The sequence below is a fragment of the Pseudoliparis swirei genome, chromosome 13 (genome assembly GCF_029220125.1).
Source record: "Pseudoliparis swirei isolate HS2019 ecotype Mariana Trench chromosome 13, NWPU_hadal_v1, whole genome shotgun sequence".
Taxonomy (NCBI): domain Eukaryota; kingdom Metazoa; phylum Chordata; class Actinopteri; order Perciformes; family Liparidae; genus Pseudoliparis; species Pseudoliparis swirei.
The window spans coordinates 13292175-13314778 of record NC_079400.1 but is presented as its reverse complement, the minus strand read 5'-3'; the positions used below and the strand labels follow the sequence as shown (position 1 = coordinate 13314778).

The 22604-nt window shown below is 42.3% G+C and overlaps 2 protein-coding genes across 4 annotated transcripts in view; one reads left to right on the top strand and one right to left on the bottom strand.

The window, feature by feature from the left end:
- Window positions 1–1203: 1203 nt before the first annotated feature.
- The window catches only part of plcd3b (phospholipase C, delta 3b), a 34824-nt gene continuing 13423 nt past the window's right edge, over window positions 1204–22604 (top strand). The window contains exons 1-4 of the mRNA XM_056429039.1: window positions 1204–1769; window positions 9058–9113; window positions 9204–9315; window positions 21656–21884. Of these exons, the coding sequence (XP_056285014.1) occupies window positions 1679–1769; window positions 9058–9113; window positions 9204–9315; window positions 21656–21884 (488 nt within the window). The 5' untranslated portion in view covers window positions 1204–1678. The remainder of the gene's footprint in view (window positions 1770–9057; window positions 9114–9203; window positions 9316–21655; window positions 21885–22604) is intronic.
- LOC130203148 (transcription factor AP-2-alpha-like) lies at window positions 15926–18340 on the bottom strand. 3 transcript variants are annotated; one of them, XR_008833444.1, is made up of 5 exons: window positions 18193–18340; window positions 18030–18068; window positions 16484–16674; window positions 16162–16285; window positions 15934–16070 (listed from the first exon to the last, which is right to left on the bottom strand). XR_008833444.1 is itself a non-coding variant. In XM_056429052.1 (4 exons), exons 2-4 carry the CDS (start codon window positions 16620–16622, stop codon window positions 15941–15943), a joined length of 393 nt encoding a protein of 130 aa, XP_056285027.1. In that variant the 5' UTR covers window positions 16623–16674; window positions 17345–17669; the 3' UTR covers window positions 15926–15940. The 3 variants fall into 3 exon arrangements, 2 of the variants coding, with proteins under 2 accessions (XP_056285027.1, XP_056285028.1); XM_056429052.1 differs by lacking the exons at window positions 18030–18068; window positions 18193–18340 and adding an exon at window positions 17345–17669 and having other exon boundaries at window positions 15926–16070; XM_056429053.1 differs by lacking the exons at window positions 18030–18068; window positions 18193–18340 and having other exon boundaries at window positions 15926–16070; window positions 16484–16760.

Sequence of the window (22604 nt, the reverse complement as noted above, 5' to 3'; positions counted from 1 at the left end):
GCCTTGCAGCTGTTTACTTAGTTATGTTTAGAGAATAGAGAGAGGGAGAGAAGAGAGAAGAGAGAGAGGGAAGAGAGAGAGAGAATTCTTATTCCATTCTATTTAACAGGGGCTAGTCTAGGATTTGCGTAATAATATCGGCATTATAATTATTATAACTTTGATGATTTTTTTTAGTTGCCCCCTCAGGACTTGGTGCCCTACGCACAGCGCTTAGTGCGCGTTATGGGAACGGCGGCGCTGGTAACACTCTTGGTTTATTCTCAATGTTACATAAACCTTAAATTCACATTTTAAAGGCACTTGTATTTAATACATCTATATTATACATAAACAATGAAAGACCCGAGGAGCGAGAGGAGGGAGGTTGTTCCACTGGGGACACTTGGAGCGTCTCTCCTCGGTTTATAATCAGTTTACATTCCGTCAAGTTGCCAGAGAGGCACACTGACCACGCCCGGAAGTACTGAGAGTTTTGCCTTCAAATTAAAAACCCAACAAACTGCTACATTTTTGACAATTATCTGATTATATGATTGATGCAATAGAAAAGATATCGAAGTGCTACCCCATGTACCATCGTATTGAATTATTTTTTAATTTAAAGCAGTTTGGGTTAATAATAAGAGGCTAACAGGAATGTTTTCATTAGATACCAATATTATTTTCACAAAACAATAATAAAACAGCACACAACACATTACTATTATGTTTCATTTGTTTTCATATATGAGGTTATCACCGTATACTAAACTCTTACCATCAGAAGGAGATATAATTACACTTCTCAGCAGGATGACCGATATACATTTTGTAAACCATACAAGATTGAAATATTATCAATAAGATATAGGCTAATCATTGCTAATCATTTAGAGTGAGTTATTTCCATGGCAGAAACGAGGAAGACCATGAGATGTGATTGAAAGGTCCAGGAAAAAGAGAGTAAGTTGACTGCGAGAGACGAGTTTTAATAAGATTTAAATTATGCTAATGAATCCTATTATTATTATAAGCCTGACATAATACATGTATAATGTTTCTTAAATTAACTCTGTTATGGCACTGTCTCTTAACATTTATTTATTTTAACTCTTGTTCTGTGTTTTTTGTTTGTAACTACGTGATTCTTATGTTGCTGCCTGCAGGTCTCCCTCGAAAAAGATATTTGTAATCTCAATGGGATTCACCCGGCTAAATAAAGGTTTAAATAAATAAATAAAATATGTAAATTACCTTGTTATGAGATCCTTTTATTTGTTTCATTTGAGCTGCATCCGTAAAGCCGCATGTAAACAGTCTGTTGTTGACTCAGTGTTTAAATATACCGCAGGAGACCAGCCCCTGCTCTTATTTTGAAAGTCTCCTCCAGGAAGCCCTTGTCTGTCACGGTTGTCATGACGCCGGTCTGGTTCACGCAGCTCTATGTTTATAAATCCATCTGGGTGACGTCAGCAGGGTGAGCAGAGCGGACTCCCGCAGGATAAAAGCATGAGGCGCAGCGCGTGCAGCGTCGTGGAGGTAATCGCGTCTTCCTCCTGCGGGGTCTCCGTTCAGCGCGAGACCGTTTGAGGAGCAGCGCAGGACCCTGGACCTGCAGAGAGGAGATAGAAAGGGCTGAGGAAGGAAGGGAGAGGGAGAAGGACAGAGGGAGAGAGGGAGGCAGCTTCCGTGCGTTATGCTTGGCAACAGAAAGAAAGCCGCCGCGGCGGGGAGGACCGGAGCCGGGACGTCCGAGTCCAAGGCCATCGACCCCCTGAGGAATCTGGGTGAGTGTTCGTGTTACAGATGTGATGATGTTCCCCCCTCTGCATGGACACCATGGTGGAGCCCGACCCTACCGTTATCTCCCCGCCCCCCTTATCTAATAAGCCGAATAGCGACACGGTTGACCTGCAGAGCGAACAATGGCAACACATTATGATGTAATTAATGTAATCCTAAAAAAGAAAATCAATCTTCTGAATTTTGGAAAAGTTCATTAACTTATGGTGAAAACATTATATATATATATATATATATTATTTTATTTGTTCAAGTACAAGCCACATACATAACATTCAGACCATCTTTTTGATTCTGGTATCATTTTAGTTTTTATTTTTTTTAATTTAAAATAAACATTAACTATTTTCTATTTATCATTTGGACCTTAATAATGCAATATATATATATCTATATATATATTTTTTCTTTAACAATTGTGTCCTCAGTACAAAATTAGGTGAAGACCTTAGTCTCAGGACGATGAGACACAAAGGCGACATAGTGAATATAGAAGTTGTCCGTTTATGTCCAATCGCACATTTGGGTAGCAGCAAGGTGCGTTATTATTATGGACCCAGTTACGGCCAAATACCAGACCAACTCAGGTTGAATAATCAACGTCAGCTTCTATTTGTGCAAACATGCAGAAGATCTGAAAGTACCATCCTCTCTCGTCGAACATATAGTGTATTGTAGTAGTAATAATGATAACTAGAATGGGCACTCGGTAGAGCGCATACCTTCGCATATCACAAGATTGGGCATTGAATTATGAACATTTTGGCATTAGTTGCATGCCAATTGGACACAAATGTATAGTGCTATGGTAAAAAAAGAGTTTGACCTTTCCATGACCTTGACCTTGACCTTTGACCCGATTGATCCCAAAATCTAATCAAATGGTCCCCGGATAATAACCAATCATCCCACCAAATTTCATGTGATTCAAGAACATTTTGACCTGTTCATGACCTTTGACCTTGACCTTTGACCCGATCGATCCCAAAATCTAATCAACTGGTCCCCGGATAATAAACAATCATCCCACCAAATTTCATGCGATTTGGTTCAATACTTTTTGAGTTCTGCGAAAGATTTTGACCTGTTCATGACCTTTGACCGATCGATCCCAAAATCTAATCAAACTGGTCCGATAATAAAACAATCATCCCACCATTCATCGATGATTCGGTTCAATACTTTTTGAGTTCTGCGAAAGATTTTGACCTGTTCATGACCTTTGACCCGATCGATCCCAAAATCTCATCAACTGGTCCCCGGATAATAAACAATCATCCCACCAAATTTCATGCGATTCGGTTCAATACTTTTTGAGTTTTGCGAATAACACACATACAAATAAATAAATAAACTAGAATGGGCACTCGGTAGAGCGCATACCTTCGCATATCACAAGATTGGGCATTGAATTATGAACATTTTGGCATTAGTTCCATGCCAATTGGACAAAAATGTATCGTGCTATGGTAAAAAAATGATTTGGACCTTTCCATGACATTGACCTTGACCTTTGACCCGATTGATCCCAAAATCTAATCAAATGGTCCCCGGAAAATAACCAATCATCCCACCAAATTCCATGTGATTCAAGAAGATTTGACCTGTTCATGACCTTTGACCTTGACCTTTGACCCGATCGATCCCAAAATCTAAGCAACTGGTCCCTGGATAATAAACAATCATCCCACCAAATTTCATGCGCTTCGGTTCAATACTTTTTGAGTTTTGCGAATAACACGCATACAAATAAATAAATAAATAAATACACGGCGATCAAAACATAACCTTCCGGCATTTTCAATGCGAAGGTAATAATAACAATAATATTAATAATAATAACAATAATAATAATAATAATAATAGTAATAAAGTGCAAAACAGCTAACAACAACAAAGAACATTTAGACATCGTATAAATTAAGAACTATAAAAAACTATAAAATACAAATTATACTAATAATACCGAAGTTACCCAATAATATCTCAACTTGTCTTCATCTTAAAGCGACAATTTGTATTTTGATCGGCACTATTTCATCCTAAAGTAATTGAAAGAAAGAGTTTATAGTGTGTTCTTTCAATACTTCAAGCAGCACGAATACAATCCCAGACATGGCTCAAGGGGTAAATCTGAAAGCTTTTTTTGTGGGTAATTTGTGTGTACTGCCCCTTTAAGATGCACCAGCCTGTGACTTTCAGTTAAGAACTGAACCATGTGCCCTGCTGTGGTCCGAGGGGCCTCCTCTATGCTGATGCTTTGATACAGCCGCCACAGTTTGGCCTAATACTGTTTATAGCAGCGTATACAAATATAGACCATGTCACAACTGGCCCCCGCCAACAGGAGCCAGCCGAGTTCTCCCTGTTTGTGGTCTCCAAAAATATAAGTAAACACTTGAAAATATAGTAACAAATGTGTTTTAAATTGGCGAGCACTAACTTGTAATTTGCTAGATTTAAACTGCTCTGTTTGTGTATTTATACTCCAATACCAAATACTGAAAATAGTGTACTTTTTCCATCACCACATATTCGCTACGGTTACTTTGCAGATTAAGATTTCTCATGCTAAACATATTAGTTAGATAGATAGATAGATAGATATATACTTTATTAATCCCCAAGGGGAAATTTGTCGGAACAGTAGCAGCACCAATAAACCAAACACACAAGAATAAAAAACAAAACACAAAATATAAAAAACAGGGATGAAAGATATAGAAGTATACAAAGTAAAATACAAAACAAAATATATATGTACATATACAACACACATGCATACACAACACACAACACCAATGACAAATCAAATCAAATACAAAAATATTAAATATAGACAGTGTGCAAAATGCAAAGTGTGTGTATGTGTGCAGTGCAAATGAAATGTGTGAAGTGCAGATCAACATAGTGTAAGTATTCAGTTATTGTTGTAGTTATTGCACTATGATCTGGCAAGAGGTGATCTGTTGTAGAGCCTCAAAGCCGTCGGCAGGAATGTTCTCCTGTATCTGTCCTTGTGGCAGCGGAGAGTTTGAGAAATTACAACATTGAATTACTGTTCATTGTTACTATTGTTTACTTTCACTCGGGGTATCGTTCCCTTTATTTAAAGCTGCTATGTGGAACTTTTGGGGAAATGTTGTCTTCATAAGCAGTTAAAAGTTCTGGTTCGCGGGGACTTCTGGACCAGCATGTCAGTGACATGTCGTCAGTAGTTTTCCATGACGGCAAGAAGACCAACTGACGTCAGGCCCACTTGGACACGAGGCGTCACCACGCAGCATAATATCACTCCATCGGTTGTTGTGTGTATAGGTGTAGCACAGCGTCTGTGTGTGTGTGTGTGTGTGGCCTTTATCTTAACCCTCTTGATAGAGTAAATATTGCTACACCCTGGAGACGCTGTTGTTGCCATTTAACATTTGGTATCATTAGTGAAACCCACAGCTGCAGAGGAAACACACTCCTGTGTGTGCGTGTATATGTGTGTGTGTGTGTGTGTGTGTGGGGGGGGGGTGTACTTGTCCACTAAATCTCTCTCTCACTCTGCTGCAATCGTGCTCTCCTAATTTACAGTTGCTCGCTACACAGCGGAGTGTGTGTGTGTGTGTGTGTGTGTGTGTGTGTGGTTTCCCGGTATCAAGACGCCTTTGTGGCCCTTCACAAACCACAGTGAGGCTTCTGTTCCAGCTGCTGACTCGGCAATATGTGTGAAGGGGAGCTCGCAGCACGTTGTACGGACACCTTTTTGCAGTGGATATAAGTATACGTTATTATTTTGAGTGGCTCATTTAAAGCCGCCATTCAAAGCAAAGTTAAGCTACATGCCACACATGCTACATCTAAGAGCTCTAAGTGGGCCTCCAGTATCCAAAAGTAACCATCCAACAACTGGTTTTGCATAATTATCATACGTTCTGTCATATTCATTGAATGTGTTGTTGCTCTGTTCATCTGGTCACATGACATCTATTCATCTGTCCATCCTAAAGAGGGATCTTCACTCTTTTCCCCCATGAAAGGACAATTTTTTGGCGAGGTTGTTCCGGATCCGATGTGAGGACAAAGGTCAGAGATGTCGAATGTGTACAGATATTAAAGCCCTCTGAGGAGAGTTTGTCATTTATGATATTGGGCTCTACAAAATAAACTGAATTGAATTTTGCGATCTGTTGCCACGGGACAAAATATACATTCGTGTTTATATCTTTCTTGAGGTAGATGAGAAGATTGAACCCACTCGTGTTTCCTAAAAAATCATAAATTCTGAGCTCTGGATCAGAACACTGCTCGATGCCACTAAATACGTTTGTTGGACAATTAACCTCCTTCTATTCTTAGAACTTGCCCCAGAGAAAAAACATTTACTTGAAATCTCCAACATTTAAAATGTGTATTATGCACTTGATCTGTTGACTGTACTTAAAAGATATTTCTCATTTAAAATCTGATTCATGGATTATCACAAGACTCTTCACTAATCCAATCCAAGACCGAGACCGTATAATCCCAGAGAGCCGTCCTCCTCTGGATGTGGCTGGACAGATGTGGCACAATCACTGAGAGAGAATACAAAGGAAGATTAATTCAAACAGATAAATAATATTGTGTCTTGTCATTGTTATAAATCCATTGTCTGTTTTATTTATTTGTTCTTTTAAGTCATCATTTATATTGTCTATAAAATAGTGTTTTTCTCCAGGATGACATGTTGAATATGATCATGACTTCTGATGGCAGTCATGGGGGAAATAAGTCATTACCAAAATATGTTTACAGGACTTCTGGAGTCTACACACAGAAAAATAATGGTTCTTAAATTGTTCTTCAAAAGGCTTTGTGGTTCTACGAAGACCCATCACCTACTGAAGAACCATTTTGGAAATGGTGCCTAAAAGAACCATTTTAAAAGATCCTTTGAGATACCTTTATAGGTTCTTTAAATAACTATTTAAGGAAATGGTGCCTTAAAGAACCATTTTAAAAGATCCTTTGAGATACCTTTATAGGTTCTTTAAAGAACTATTTAAGGAAATGGTTCTTTAAAGAACCCTGGTTTGAAAGGTTCTTAGTGGAAATAGAAATGGTGCCTTAAAGAACAATTGTTTTAATGTTCTTTGAGACACCTTTATAGGCTCTTTGAAGAAATGTTTGAGGAAATGGTTCTTTAAAGAACCGTGGTTTGAAAGGTTCTTTGTGGAACCAGAGATGGTTCTTCTTTGGCATCACTCTAAGGAACCATTTTCGGTTCCAGACGGCTCCTCCATGTTTCTGTGTGAGCGATCCAGGAAGTGACGGTCCTGTTGCTTTGCGTGTCCACTTTGCATGGTCACATGTCCACTATTCCCTCATGTAAATATGCGTCTGTGATTTCAGCAACACGACCTGAAGCTATGCCTCGTCTGTGAGCGTCTCCACTTCTTCCAGGGTCTCCTCTCATGTGAAGAAGTGGTTGTGGAGATGAAATAAGGGTTTGGTCAGTTGGAGGTTTTGCCAATACAGGAGGTTTAAAACTCCTGAAACCTGAATGAGAATGCATTGTGTTCGATGTATCTTCTTCAGAGTCATGCATCGGCCCATGAACACGATTCAGACACCAACATTTTGCTGAAATCCAGGATCTATTCACACTAAAGTGTTTAACTTCTTTGATAAAATATAAAAGTTCATAATTTTCAACAAACCACTGACTGTTCTCGATCAGTCATCCCATATATAATCAGCTCGTTGTAAGGAGATGAAAGTCAGATTAGATTCAGACTTCAGGAAAACGATTGTGTTCACGGAAATATATCGGACCCAAATCAGGCCAAACTAATTCAACCAGTAGCATTGACATTAATACTGACTGCATGATGGAGCGGTGTGTCATCTGCATACAGGGGGAACTTGATGCTTGACCTTCTGAACCTCGAGCAGCTTCAGGGTGTTTTTGCTCCTGCACCATTTTACTCTCTGTGTTCTTGACTTTCACTGCATGTATACGTCCTGCAGTATAACACAGTTACTATGCCATAAGTCATGAAAAGAAAGTTTAATTTCTTTGATCATTTCTTGAACAAAAATTGGAAAACCAATACGTTCTATGTCCCTCACATTCCTCCACGTGTTACCAATGAAGGGAAGAAGATGGAGGCTCTATGTCTCCTTAGCGATTGAACTATTAACATGTTTTACAATGTCATCTCCTCGAAAGCAAAAGTTGTATTTTCATTGAAATATGTAGAATGAAATGTTTTTGATGAAATATAAAAATATGAGGCTTTGGTTGCTTTTTTGGACGAAAGCGTTCGTCCCACACAATGTGATCAAGGACCATCAGAAAGATGAAAACCTGACGATAAAGACGGTTTTCACAAATCTGGCCGTGAGAAATTCAATTCAGTTCATTTTATACAGCCCAATATCACAAATTACAAACCCCCCTCAGAGGGCTTTACAATCTGTACACATAGACATCCCTGACCTTTGACCTTTGACCTCACATCGGATCAGAAAAAACTCCCAAGAGATAGAAAAAACCCTTTCAGGGGGAAAAAGGTGAAGAACCCTTCAGGAGAGAACAGAGGAGGATCTCTCTCCAGGATGGACAGAACAATAGATGTCATGTGACCAGAAGGAATCATTACAGAGTAACAACACATTCAATGAATGACAGAGTGTATGAATAGTTGGTAGTCGGCTTGGACCACGATCCAGACCTCCATGATCCATCAGGCAGATGGAGGCATGATGATCAACGCTGTAGTTTTGCCGACTGTTCAAAGAAAACATGCTTTTCAATCTTTCAGGGGTTCAGAGCGTGAAGCAAAGACAAGTTGCTGAAACTAAGATTTGAGTTGGTTGAGATGTGTCATCTTCGTGAAAGGTGTCCCAGGATATCGCCTTCATAACAGGCCAGAAGCACTCCGATGATTGGAACAACCTCTCCTCTCCCATCACCATGCAACCTTTTCTTATACCTCTCACTCCTCTTCTCTCTAATTATTCCTATTAGTCTTCCTTCATGTCTCCGTCCGTACCGTCTCTCACTGCACCCGACCGGCGGTGAATTACAGAGCTTCCATATGAGCTGCTGCGGTCCAACAGATGTATATATATATAAAACTATATATATACACTAACTTTACATTCTGATTACGCTCTACCCTTCCATTTTCTCTTTTCATCCCCCCTTTCCTCTCCTCCCCCTTCCAGTCTTCTTCCTCGAGTCAAGTTTTCCTGAGGTCCTTCTCTCTGTAACCATCTCGCTGTCTGTTTTCCTTCCAGGAGTGCAGGAGGATGAAGACGTGAAGCGGATGCTGCAGGGCTCCAGTATGATCAAGGTAAAGCTCGTACCCATCTCCATACGACTGGCCGTCAGTGACGCTGATCGCCTTAAAGACACGTAATGGCTTCGTCCCTCGCATGTGAAGGTCCGCTCGCCTCGCTGGCAGAAGCGGCGAACTCTGAAGCTGATGGAGGACGGCGTCACCGTCTGGTGCCAGTCCCACAAAACCTCCAGCTGGGCCAAGGAGCAGCAATCCTGTAAGTGTGCCTTCTCTCTATTGATGCTCAGGGAATGGACATCGCAGTCAGTGTAAACAACAACAACAACAACATAAGACCACTAAATGAGGACAGCGTGCAGGATACAGGATTGACAGACAGGCAGTTTACATAGAAGTCAAATAATCGGTTGTAGCTGTCGGGGGTTTGTGTTGCATTGTGGGGGATGTTGGCGCACTCAATGTAGAAGATGTTAAGCGTTAAGTATGCAGGAACTTCTCCTGGTGACAGAGGACCTTTTGATGTTTTAACTGGAGGCACCAGGGGCCACATGAAGGTCCTGTAGGTAAGGTCCAGCATCCTTAAGGCTTTGTCGGGCTGGCCATCACTGATTGGTCAAACACAGGCACTAATTATTCAACTTGTGTACCCCTTCAGTCCCAAAACAAGGAAGTACTCTAATATGTATTAGTAGGGCGTTCACAACATAGTTAGACACCTTTTGACCAAGAAGAAGATCTCTGGTTCTGATCTCTGGTTCTACTGCATCGAGAAACAAACTAGAGGAGTTGGATCTAAAATCAAAAGTTGAAATGGAGAAGTTAAGTAAGACTAAGCTGGAGGAACGCAGTTCAGATTGTGCTTTGATTGCTGGATGGGCCTCGGCTGACAACCAGTGGTCGATACCATCTTCAGATCAGATTCAGACTCAAGGAAATTGTTTTAAAATGTGTGAGGTTGCACAGTGAGGGTTACAACTAAGATGTTATAACTATAAAGTTCTAACTATGAGGTTATAACTATGAGGTGAGGAGAAACAATGAATTGACAATGGCGAAGCGGACTATCAGTTCGTACTTTCTTCCTAAACCTAATGATATAGAGAAGACAAATCCCGAGAATGAGTCCGACTCAGATTGTGAGGAAACGGTCGTGGCGAAATTCAGCTTTCGCGATGAGTGGCTGCGCGAGTTCACCTGGGAGACCAATTCAATGAACTGTACATTCTGCTGTCGATTCCCACAACATGCGGGGAACACGAAATGTGCTGATAAGACTGGCACTACACAATTAAAACACGACACGCTGATCAAACACAACGCCAGTCTGAAACATAAAATGTGCCGCGACCTGTGCAATGAAAGCTCCACTCCCAGTCGCATCTAGAAGACAAGAGGCTGCTAACCAGTGCGCCGAGGAGGCCGAACTCAGGGCTCTCAAGTGTCACGCATTGAGCGTGAGACTCACGCATTTCGGTCTTAAGTCACGCACTCCCGCCACACATCGTATTTCTCACGCTGAAAAAAACTCTCGGCTATTTAATGTCACTCTTGCCTGTCTTCAAAACTTGAGAGCCCTGCGAATTGCTATTGAAGTTTAACACGGCGTATTTCATTGCCAAAGAAGAACACTTTGCAAGTCGATTTATAGTGTGCGCCCCTAAATTTTCTGCTTGCGCCCCTAAAATTTAAAGTTAGGGGCCACTGTGCTCCTAGTAAAAAAAGTTAGTCTGGAGCCCTGAACTAAGGTTATAACTATGAGGTTATAACTATGAGGTTATAACTAAGAGGTTATAACTAAGAGGTTATAACTAAGAGGTTATAACTAAGGTTATAACTAAGGTTATAACTAAGAGGTTATAACTAAGAGGTTATAACTAAGGTTATAACTAAGGTTATAACTATGAGGTTATAACTAAGAGGTTATAACTATGAGGTTAGCATAAACCTCCCACGTGTTAGAGCTCGGTTATACTCGGTTTCACACAGTTTGTGCAAACAATTGTTTGCGTTGTTTTAGTCCTTTGGGGGCTCGATGGTGTTTTGAGCCCTCACCGGCACCTTTGGGTGGTCCCGCCCCCAAAACTCGGATCCAATCAATGCGCTACCCACTTGGAGCGCATATTCAAACCCACTTGGAGCGCATATTCAAACCCACTTGGAGCGGAGCGCATATTCAAACCCACTTGGTTCAACAATTTCAAAGGTACGGAGCTAATATATTTATATTTTTTGGGCCGGCTAATGTTGTGGTAATGTTATTTCAACCTGCTAGCTAGCAGATAGATTATGCTAATCTTAGCTGTGGTAATGTCATTTCAACCTGCTAGCGAGCTAAATCTGGTTAAAACATTAGGTAACAAAGTAAGATTAATTACTGGAGATTAATCACTGTATTTTAGTGATTGTTAATGGTTAGTGGTTATCTTTCAAATGATGCCTGTGAGGCACTTGACGTTGAGACTGGTTGACTTCCAGGCTGCTTTGGAATAAGGATACCTCTGAGGCAGCCACCAGTTTTTGGATAACTCTGAGGCATCATAGATAGTGTTGACTGCCAGGCTGCCTAGTCGTTGGTATACAGGTTAACTCACAGGCATCCAGTTGGTTTTAGATACCTGTAAGGCATCTAGACGGACATTAAGAGGGATTACTAATAGTTTACTCAAGGGCAGATGGTGATTATAAGGACTTTTGTTGAAAATAACTTGATTTCTTACAGGCTAATAGGCTTTATAATAGACTACAGGTGACTTTGTGACAGCCAGTGGAGAGGAATCTAGGCATGGTGGATTAAAGTTGTGCTCCAGACTGCTTAACACTGACCATCTAGCCTATAGTTCAGGTCATCACAAGATAAAATAGTTTAGTATGTGTGTCTCAGGGAGTCATAGGCTTATGTTTTCATACTTTTTCCCCGTTCAGGCAATGGAGAAGCATTGGCTGAAGTCAATTGAAGATGGCTTAAAGAAGGAAAGGGACCGAAGAATCAAGCAATCCTTTGAAAATCTTGAAGAGAATATTCCTGAGGAAGTTTTCATGAGGAATCGCCTTGATAGGATAAATGAAATGGAAAAAGGAAGATTCCTTTATAAAAAAAAAAGACCAAATGTCATTCAGTGGAGGTGTGAGCGATCCCACCATGCAACCGGATCGTCAACAGGAGATCCAATGAAGACAAGGGCAAATTCTTGTCCAGCGTATGTGTCCTTTCAGTTCGTAAGCTCAGTCAGTTTTCGAGGTTGTATTGTCAGAGAAATGTGCGAACACAGTGGCCATGACCTCACTAATATGGAAGAAAATGCAACCAATCGCATCAATGAGGATTTGGTTGAATTCATTCACGACTGTATTTCCAAAGGGGTCTCTAATAGTGCCATTCTATTGAAAGCCACAGACTGGTCACAGAGGCTTGGAAAGACCAACCTTGTGGACAGAACATACTTTGTCACTCCAGAGGACATTGTCGGAATCAGAAGAAGCTTCAACAAATACATACATTTGGATGGCAATGACTGTATATCAGTGGAAAAACTCATGAAGGCTGACCTGAAAGACAGTGTTTTACTGTATCAACCACTGTCACATAGTGAAGAACAACCCCTCATCATTGTCTACAGTTCAGCATGGCAGCTTGAGCAGCTGAAAAATTTGGAGGGAAGATGATTTTTTTGGATGCAACCTATAAAAGTGTCACCCAGTATGGCTTTGCTTTTTATGCTGTCATGGTAAAAAATGATGAGGGCAAAGGAATACCTGTGTCATTTTTTATTTTGAGTCAAGAGACATCCTCAACCTTAGAGATGTGTCTTACAAAGCTTAAAGAGGCAGCAGATCTCACACCAAGGTAAGCAATTAAAAAAACTCCTGTAAAAGACTTCCCTTTCTTGTTGAAAACATACGTCAATTGTTATTTACACTCTGCAAAGCCACATCACTATCGTCTTACATTTTATTATGATTTCATTGAGCTTACTGTCCTGTTTCCATTCCCAGGTGTGTTATGGTTGACCGGGATCAGAAAGAAATCAAGGCAATCAAGACTGTCTTTCCACATGCATCTGTGTTGCTTTGCTGGTTTCATGTACTTCAGGTATGTCTAATAAACCAAATAAGTTCACAGGGCCAATACTGTTATCAAACCATGAAAAAGAATATTCTTTTACACAGGGTTTAAATGCACTTTATAAAAGGCTGATAGGACTTTAAAAAAGATCTGACCATTCATCAGTACTTCCTTAAATGTTAATGTTGTTGTCATGTAGGCAATCCACCGTTGGGTTGTTAAACAAGATGGAGGCCATGTCCAAGATCCAGCTGTGAGAAACATCATCGTTCAAGGAATATTTTCTCTCAAGCAATGTCGCACAGTTGAGTGCTCTTTTCTGTCTTTTCACACCTTTTCGAAAAACGTTTGACACAGCTGTCATTGCAAATTTCCAAATTCCATTTGGATTACTATCTTGAACAAATGGAAAGCTTCTATTCACAACCCAAAGATATTTTCAACATACAGTTATATATGAATGTTCAAAGTCTGTCTGGAAATCTCCCCCTCCATAATTCTTCAATCCACAACAACTCATTATGCATATAAAATGCCCTTTGCTATTTACAGGCGTGGGTCAAAGAGGCAAACGACATATAGAGTAAATGTGAAAATATCCATGATTTGATGAAAAAGGGTTGTTAAAAAAATTGGGATGTTACTGGGCTGTGTCATTAGTCTGAAATCCCATTGGTCCGACATGCCATTAGTCCGACCATACACGAGACTAGTAACTACACTACACCATTTCCAGACCCTAGCCACTCTAATCACAGGTCTAGTGTATGGTTGGACTAATGAAATGTCAGATTAATGAGGAGCTCTCAACTATATTCTTTCCAATTGCAGAATTGCAATTGCATTTCACTTGACTTTTTACTTAATTTCACTTTTTTGTAGGAGAGAGTATTCCATGAAACTGCTAAGAGAGTCCTTGAACAAATCAAGACAGCAACAGGGGCGACCAGAGTGTCAAAATACCTCAGAGAGACCTGGCTGCAGTGTGGGGCTATGTGGGCCAACTTTGGCCGAATGTTTTTCCACCACCAAAGTGAGACCAACAATGTTGTGGAGAGGTGAGGAAACTTCACTTTTGAATAGTTATAGATTCATGAGTGAAATTATTACTTATGGATATATGTTTTTTTCTGACACATTTAATTGTATAATTTTAATTTCAAAGGTTTTTCAACAGATTGAAATACAATTTCCTTGGAGGATATTGCAACAAAAGATTGGATGACCTACTACTAATCCTCCATAACCATGTGGTGAAGTACTACAGGTAAGTCTGTGTATTTTCATATTTAGGAAGTTAAACGCAATATGATTCATGGTTAATCCTAAGTGTTAATCTTTAAATTTAATTTAAATTATGCTGACAATGATTACCCTTGCCCTTGTGTTTTGTTCAGCCAACTTGATGAGCTCGTTAATGCTGGTCGAGTCCCCACAAAAGGATCCCAAGAAAGTGTCATATCAGCTGAAAGGATGAGGTCTCATGGGCTCGACCAAAACATCCAGTATTTGTCTGAGGCCCGCTTCAGTGTACCCTCAGAAAGCAAGCCTGATGTGTTTTATGAAGTTGACTTACTGTACAGTGTTTGCCAGTGTCCAGTCAATGGACAAGGTCAGAAATGTAAACACATAGTGTTAGCTCAGATGGTGTCTGATGGTCTGATTGACACAGCTGCACTCAGAGAAGACACAGCAAATATGCTATGTGCAACCAACAGTTTTGTGAGTGATGAGACAACAGTGATGGTGCAAAATGGAGAAAATGTGGGTATTGTGAATCTTGCAAAACAGCAGTGTTCTTGCTTGGCAAGCAGTTATGGGGAAGTATGTGTGTGTCTGTTGGTGGCCAACAAAATTAGTGAATCAACACTGTCAACCACTGCCTCACAGCCAACCACAACTGTGGACCAGGAAAATATAGAAACAGAGAGTGAGCCACCAGTTCACCAGGCAAAATACTGCATAAAGGACATGATTTATGATTTGAGGAATTGGTGTGAGTCAGAGGAGTATCAGCCATCACTTGACCTTTATACAGCAGTGAAACATACACACCAGCTCGCCTTTGGCCGCTTCAAAACGGTCTTTAACAAAAGAAAGACTGAGCGACTGCACAAATACAGGAAACACATTGAACTTAGCAAAAGACGAATTGCAAACTATTCAAAGACAGACCACAACAAGCGGCAGATACAAACTGTCCATCACGACGGGCATTTAAGCGCAGGCGAAGACAGCGAACCCGTAACTAGTCTTTCCCCAGTTTTCCGACCTGTCCCACACTGCCCCAATAAAATATTTAGATAATATTTATAGTGTATTAAATTCTGCCATCCTTAGTGCTTAGTAAACTAAGCTGTTTGCGTGTGAAATTTTGTTTTTACCATTTTACTGTGTGTATGAGGGTTGTACTTGGCCTTTATTTTCAATAAAGAATATGTCACACCCCATCAGTCATGTCTCTCCTCCATCATGTGTGTGTCCTCTGACGATACATTTTTTTTAAATAATTAATGTAAGTTGGGGTTTCATTAACTTGTAACACTCTACTGGAAAAAACCCTTATGTGAAGCTGTAGAAATTAGTGTTGACATATTGTGTTACCATGACTATTTGCCTTAATCCACATGCCTAACATGTCGGATCTGTAATTTACACCATGCGATTTCAGGCCCAGCTAGCTAAATTATCAGACTAGTTAAATCAAGATGCCAAGTTCAATACACTTCCAATTCACGACACATACACAGTGATGTAGAACATGAAGATATTTAATTAATGAACACAACAAACAACAAATTGTTAATTGTTAATATTTTCAATGTGTGTCAACACACTTTAAAAAAATATCCACCACCACCTCTACCATTCCTGGCCCCAAGGTGTGCGTGAGGAGGTCAAATTGATCATTTGACCTCACCTGGTTGGCGAGGTGCTGGAGCTGTTGTCTGGAGGAAAAGATAAACATAAATTCAGGATAAATAATGTCTATTAAACCTGTCAGAGCCCAGATATAGGATGTGGAATATTGCAAATTACTTGAACTCCGTGGCTCTCCCTGTGGCCACAGTGGGGTCTGATGCCGGCAGCATGGCCACTTCTTTAAATTCGATGCTCCTGGCAGCCAGAGCACCGACGGAGGAGCACAGGTCCTTGGCTTCGCCTTAACAAAAATGGGAAAGACATATCATGACACGAACACAGTATTAAATTCAGATTTGATGCACATACCAATGTGACAATGAAACACTTATTGACACTGGGGTGTAATAGTTTGGAGCTGGCTTTCTGAAGTTCTTTATTGATATAAATGTATGTAAAAAGTGCCGTTACAAGAATAGTGAGTAGAATTGAACTGTACCCTCTGACAGCTTTGAGCATAGTGAGGTGACTTTGGTCACTGTGCCCGGAGTCACCCCGACCTCCTGCAGCTGCTCCCTGAGGTCCCTCTTCAAATTTTTGTCGGTTCTCAGGAGCGCAGTGAGGGTATTTATTGACATGCTCTCAGGTGGAGCAGTCCTCCTCCTGATCTCCTCCACCGTTATCTGGTATCTTTGTAAAAATAATTTCTGAGTCACACTCAAAGAAGGTTTCAATGTTTCAACAATATTATTCGTAACAATATTAGATTTCATCTTCTTTACATACAGTACAGTATTGTACACATGTAATGTCTGTACATAGCCCTTCTGTCTTTACTGCCATCCCAACAGATGTTCCTATAACCCAAAACTGTGATGGGCTCTGGGGAAACCAGTCACATGGTGAAAAGGGACATTTTTGAGATTAGAGTGAAAATACTAGTAGGTCGAAACTCAGTATTTTGGTGAAATTGGGTTTTGATTCAATTATTATTCTATAACATGTTGTCTATCATCCCTAAATATATCTACTTGTTTTTCATAATTGAATGTGTTAAAATGTGCTTTATTCAACCAGCCAGTCTATTTAGAACCCCTCTCTTTAAAGTTGTTTTTGTCAAAATTCTATTCCATGAAATCTAACTGATCAGCTGACTTTGGGCAATCATAACATTTGAAATAGACAAATAATGAAAAAATATTTGAAACAAGCTTGAAGTCAGCTTCCAAAAGGTCAAATTTCACCATGTGACTGGTTTTCCCAGATCCCATCACAAATGGTCTCAGGACTGTTACTACCACACTACCACTAAAAATATAAACCTGTCTTGAAGAAACCTATGCCTAGCTGTGCACTTCACCTTTTGCTCCGATGCCCCGAGCATGTCCTCAAAAGGCTGTGGACATTCTGAAATGCCGGCTGGGATGGGGCAGTAGGGCTTGGTGGAGCAGCAGGGCCGGATGGGGCAGTAGGGGATGGTGGAGCAGCAGGGCTAGATGGGGCAGGAAGGGTGGATGGAGCAGCAGGGCTGGGTGGGGCAGGAAGGGTGGATGGAGCAGCAGGGCCGGATGGGGCAGTAGGGGATGGTGGAGCAGCAGGGCCGGATGGGGCAGGAAGGGTGGATGGAGCAGCAGGGCTGGGTGGGGCAGGAGGGGTGGATGGAGCAGCAGGGCCGGATGGGGCAGGAAGGGTGGATGGAGCAGCAGGGCTGGGTGGGGCAGTAGGGGATGGTGGAGCAGCAGGGCCGGATGGGGCAGGAAGGGTGGATGGAGCAGCAGGGCCGGATGGGGCAGGAAGGGTGGATGGAGCAGCAGGGCCGGATGGGGCAGGAGGGGTGGATGGAGCAGGAGGGGTGGATGGAGCAGCAGGGCTAGATGGGGTTGGGGCTGGGGCGGAGGCTCCACCAACCAGTGGTGACTGGTGGAAAATTGCGATCTTTGCAGATGGTCCTATAAAGTCACAAGAAGTAACCAAATGTGCTATATGAGGAGATGAACTAGTGTTGTAGTACTCGAGTCCAGATGGCAAGATAAAGAATAACTTACCACCTTTTGACACCTGCAGGGCCTTCCGCTTCCGTCCTACTGTATAAAGACATTGCAAGGAACTAATAAGTATTTTTTGGGGAATTATTGAAGTCATTGTTAAATGTCAGTGTGTGAAAGAGACTTTTTTTAGTCATTAAAGTAGGTCTAGGTTGAACCTTACCCTTCCTGGGCGCCATTTCTTCATAAACTGAAAGAGAAAGGCAATATGAGTGTGATTAGTATTATCACATAATGTTAGGCATATGCAATGTTAAAAATAATCTGTCAGATTTATTCAATAGGCCTATCTGTATGAGGAGGCATGAGGACAATTTAACTAAGGGATATCAGTCTACAGTCAACCAGTCTCAATGTCAGGTGCCTCACAGGCATCCAAAGCTAATTGGCTGCCTGAGAGCTAACCAGTGTTAGTAAGCAGCCTGGGAGTCAGCCCCTCTTAATGTCCGTCTAGATGCCTTACAGGTATCTAAAACCAACTGGATGCCTGTGAGTTAACCTGTATACCAACGACTAGGCAGCCTGGCAGTCAACACTACCTATGATGCCTCAGAGTTATCCAAAAACTGGTGGCTGCCTCAGAGGTATCCTTATTCCAAAGCAGCCTGGAAGTCAACCAGTCTCAACGTCAAGTGCCTCACAGGCATCATTTGAAAGATAACCACTAACCATTAACAATCACTAAAATACAGTGATTAATCTACAGTAATTAATCTTACTTTGTTACCTAATGTTTTAACCAGATTTAGCTCGCTAGCAGGTTGAAATGACATTACCACAGCTAAGATTAGCATAATCTATCTGCTAGCTAGCAGGTTGAAATAACATTACCACAACATTAGCCGGCCCAAAAAATATAAATATATTAGCTCCGTACCTTTGAAATTGTTGAACCAAGTGGGTTTGAATATGCGCTCCGCTCCAAGTGGGTTTGAATATGCGCTCCAAGTGGGTAGCGCATTGATTGGATCCGAGTTTTGGGGGCGGGACCACCTTCCGGCACCTTCCAGGCAGCCGCTCAAAACACCATCGAGCCCTTTGGGGTTGCTTGTGGGTATTTTACATAAACTAATTTCCAACCAAATGTAAGATGAATATGTAGATTTTTGAAACAAGGGAAAGCCCAATGTAGCTTTGACCTCAAGTAACCTTTCTGGTTTAGTTATACAACTTGACCCCATCGGATCAAACTCATCAGAACGGTCCTTGTTGGTCTTTCCACTGTTCCTGACCCTGTCCTACGAGCTTAAAAGTAGCACCAGTAGAACATATTCATGGTTTAGCTAGCTTGTTGTGGCTTTGGACTGTGAGTCAGTGGTCAGCAGGTCTGTCTGTCAATCAGGGGGTTGGCGGTTCAATCCCCGCCCTCGTCGATGTGTCCTTGAGCAAGACACTGAACCCTGAGTAGCTCCCTGTAGCCGTGTCGACGGAGGATGAATGCAACATGATTATAAGTCGCTTTGGATCAAATGTAACGTGACACCCTCGTGCTCCTCGTGTACTGGAGGTGTGGAAGAGTCCATCGCTAAAAACAAACCGCATGTACGCGCTAACGTTGGTGGCGATGGAGTCTGAGCCGACCCACCCAGAGCGATGGAACCGGCTCCAGGTCCTAACGGGTAACCAGCAGGTGTTCCCTCTGCTAGAAGAGATCGGTGCTGGGCGTGCCAGGTAAAACACGGCTCCACGGTATCTATTTGTGTTTGTACGCCACTTGCGGTTGCTGACCCGGCTCCTCCCCGCGCGTCTCCACCGTCTGAGGGTCACACACGGCGCCCTGATTACAGAGGCAAACTATTTTCGGCCCCACAAGTGGCAGCCGGCGCTGCTGCAGTTCAAACGTGTCGATTAGAGGACGTTATGTGGCGGTTGCAGTCCGCCCTGGATCCTGTGGTTTGGCGCTACGCAGCCACCGTACGACTCAACCACCGGGCTGCCGGCACACGGCCTCTAATTACCGCAAGGCTGGAGACGGCTGTGATGAGGCGCCGCGTGTTTGAGTGGCGGCCGTCTGTGCCGGCTCACTTCGTCTTCTAAAGACAAACGTGGCGTCTTTGTCGCTGAATTGTCTGAATTTGATCCGTACCTGCTGCTAAAAGAAACTCCCAAGCACTCGACACGTGGGGTACCAGAGAGGTGGACGCTTGTTGGCCGCACCCGGTCGTTAATTCTGCTTGTTTTGGATCAACGGTTCTTGTAGCTGTGCCGTGACTGGGTGGTCCGGTGCAGGAGTGACGGTGAGGGTCGGATGCCCCAAAGAGAGCTTTTTAAGAAAAGGATTATGGAGGAAAGGGAAATATGTTGTTGTTTTATGCTTCATAAGGGCTGTGGGTCAGTGGATAGCACGTCCGTCTTTCAATCTGGGGTTGCTTGTGGGTATTTTACAGAAACTATTTTCCAACCAAATGTAAGATAAATATGCAGGTTTTTGAAACAAGGGAAAGCCCAATGTAGCTTTTACCTCAAATAACCTTTCTGGTTTAGTTATACAACTTGACCCCATCGGATCAAACTCATCAGAACGGTCCTTGTTGGTCTTTCCACTGTTCCTGACCCTGTCCTACGAGCTTAAAAGTAGCACCAGTAGAACATATTCATGGTTTAGCTAGCTTGTTGTGGCATTGGACTGTGAGTCAGTGGTCAGCAGGTCTGTCTGTCAATCAGGGGGTTGGCGGTTCAATCCCCGCCCTAGTCGATGTGTCCTTCAGCAAGACACTGAACCCTGAGTAGCTCCCTGTAGCTGAATGTAACATGATTCTAATTCGCTTTGGATATCAGCGTCGGCTAAATGACATGTAATGAAATGTAACCATCTTAATAATATAACACACACTTCATGGGCACTTCTATGAATTAAAGGACCACCATGGGATGCATTTTGAGCCATGATTCTTCTGTTGTGTGTCAAACTGAAGACCAACCTGAAGCTCTGTCATATAGTAGGTAACTAACATGAGCAGTGCATAGATACAGAGAAAAGACCAAATGTACAGTCTGTGGAACTAACGGGTTACGATCGGTCAAAGAAAAGTAAATAAATGAGTAGAGACAATATGTTATTGTGCGTATGTGTCAATACAATCCCCATGAACAAATGATATCAATGTGTGTTTTAGTGACCACCTTAAATACACACCACGCAGAGAATCACAGCAAAGTGAGCACAGAGCACAATGGATGCCCAGTCATGATCCTACTGGGTCTGACCGATGCCTTAGAGTCCTGTGTTGCTGCACTGCAAGTGGACTCGTGGGATGCATTCAAGCGGGAAGATGCCTGTGGCTGGGGAAGGTTCACTGTTCCCTCATTATTTCTCCTCCAGTGATGTCAGGGTCAGGGGAAGGCCGGTTGGATGGTTTAAATATGAATGAAGTGGACTTGTGACCCGATACATGCTTCACGATGTTTCCATCACGGTGTGTCAGAGAGGTGAGGAACGACAAGGAAAGACCTGGAGGAGTTTTCCCTTTCCATAAACCAGAATCCATCGCCTTGACTCGGCAGAACCGGAGGTTGAGAGCTTGCGACAAACCCAATGAAACAACTTCACATCACTGGATGACGAGTAACTGGCCAATCCCAGCTCTTTATTTGCTTCATTTCTTGCCCCCCCCCCCCCCCCCCAGTCTCCATCATGGAGGTGGAGTGCGTTCGCGAAGGTTGCCAGTCGGAGACGTTGCGGCAGATGCTCGGCTCCGGCCCCGTGCAGCGCTGTTTGACGGTGGTCTTCAAGGGGCCCCGCAAGAGCCTGGACCTCCTGTGCCACAGCCAGGAGGAGGCTCAGCACTGGGCCCGCGGCATCCGGACCCTGCAGGAGAGGGTGGCCAACATGACCCAGAAGGAGAAACTCAACCAATATCCTTATTGTTGTCTATGGGGAGATGGTAGAGCGCTATGTGTGGAGCTTTGGGAGGTTAGAGACTCACGTGATGGAGGTGGTTCCTCCCATCACTACGGGGACCAGAGTGAGTGACCCGGTGGGGTCCAAAGGAAGCAGAATAACAGCAACATGTTCTAGCACTCAACCTTTAGACGCCTGTTTTCAGGATCAGAAGGAATCATTATTCTGTTGTAAACTATCAGACATCACGGCCTATTTATTGAATCCTACGCCTTTTTATACTTGTATCGAGGACTCTGTCCCGCCTGCTGTTAACCCTTTAACGGGTTATTTGAGACCAGCCGAGAATATGCTGCAAATAATCGATTATTCAACTGCTTGTTGTGAGTAATTGATGACGACTAAAATGAAGCAGTTGTAATATAAATAGTTTTAACACTTTTGAATATCCGGCAAAGACCTTTGCAATTCCAGACATCCAGTAAATAAAATTAGTTTGTACTTTTGTCGTCTTCCACTTTTTTGATTGAGGGACATTTTTATTTATTATTATTATTATTATTAAACCTGTATTTAACCAGGTGAAATCCATTGAGATTAAAAACATCTCTATTTCGAGGGTGTCATAAGAAACACATAGTTACAGACCAAAAAATGACGTCTGTGCCCTGGAGCTCCGTCTTGGTGCGACGTCACCAAACACTGCTGACTGCTGTTGCTGCCTCCTTCACCGT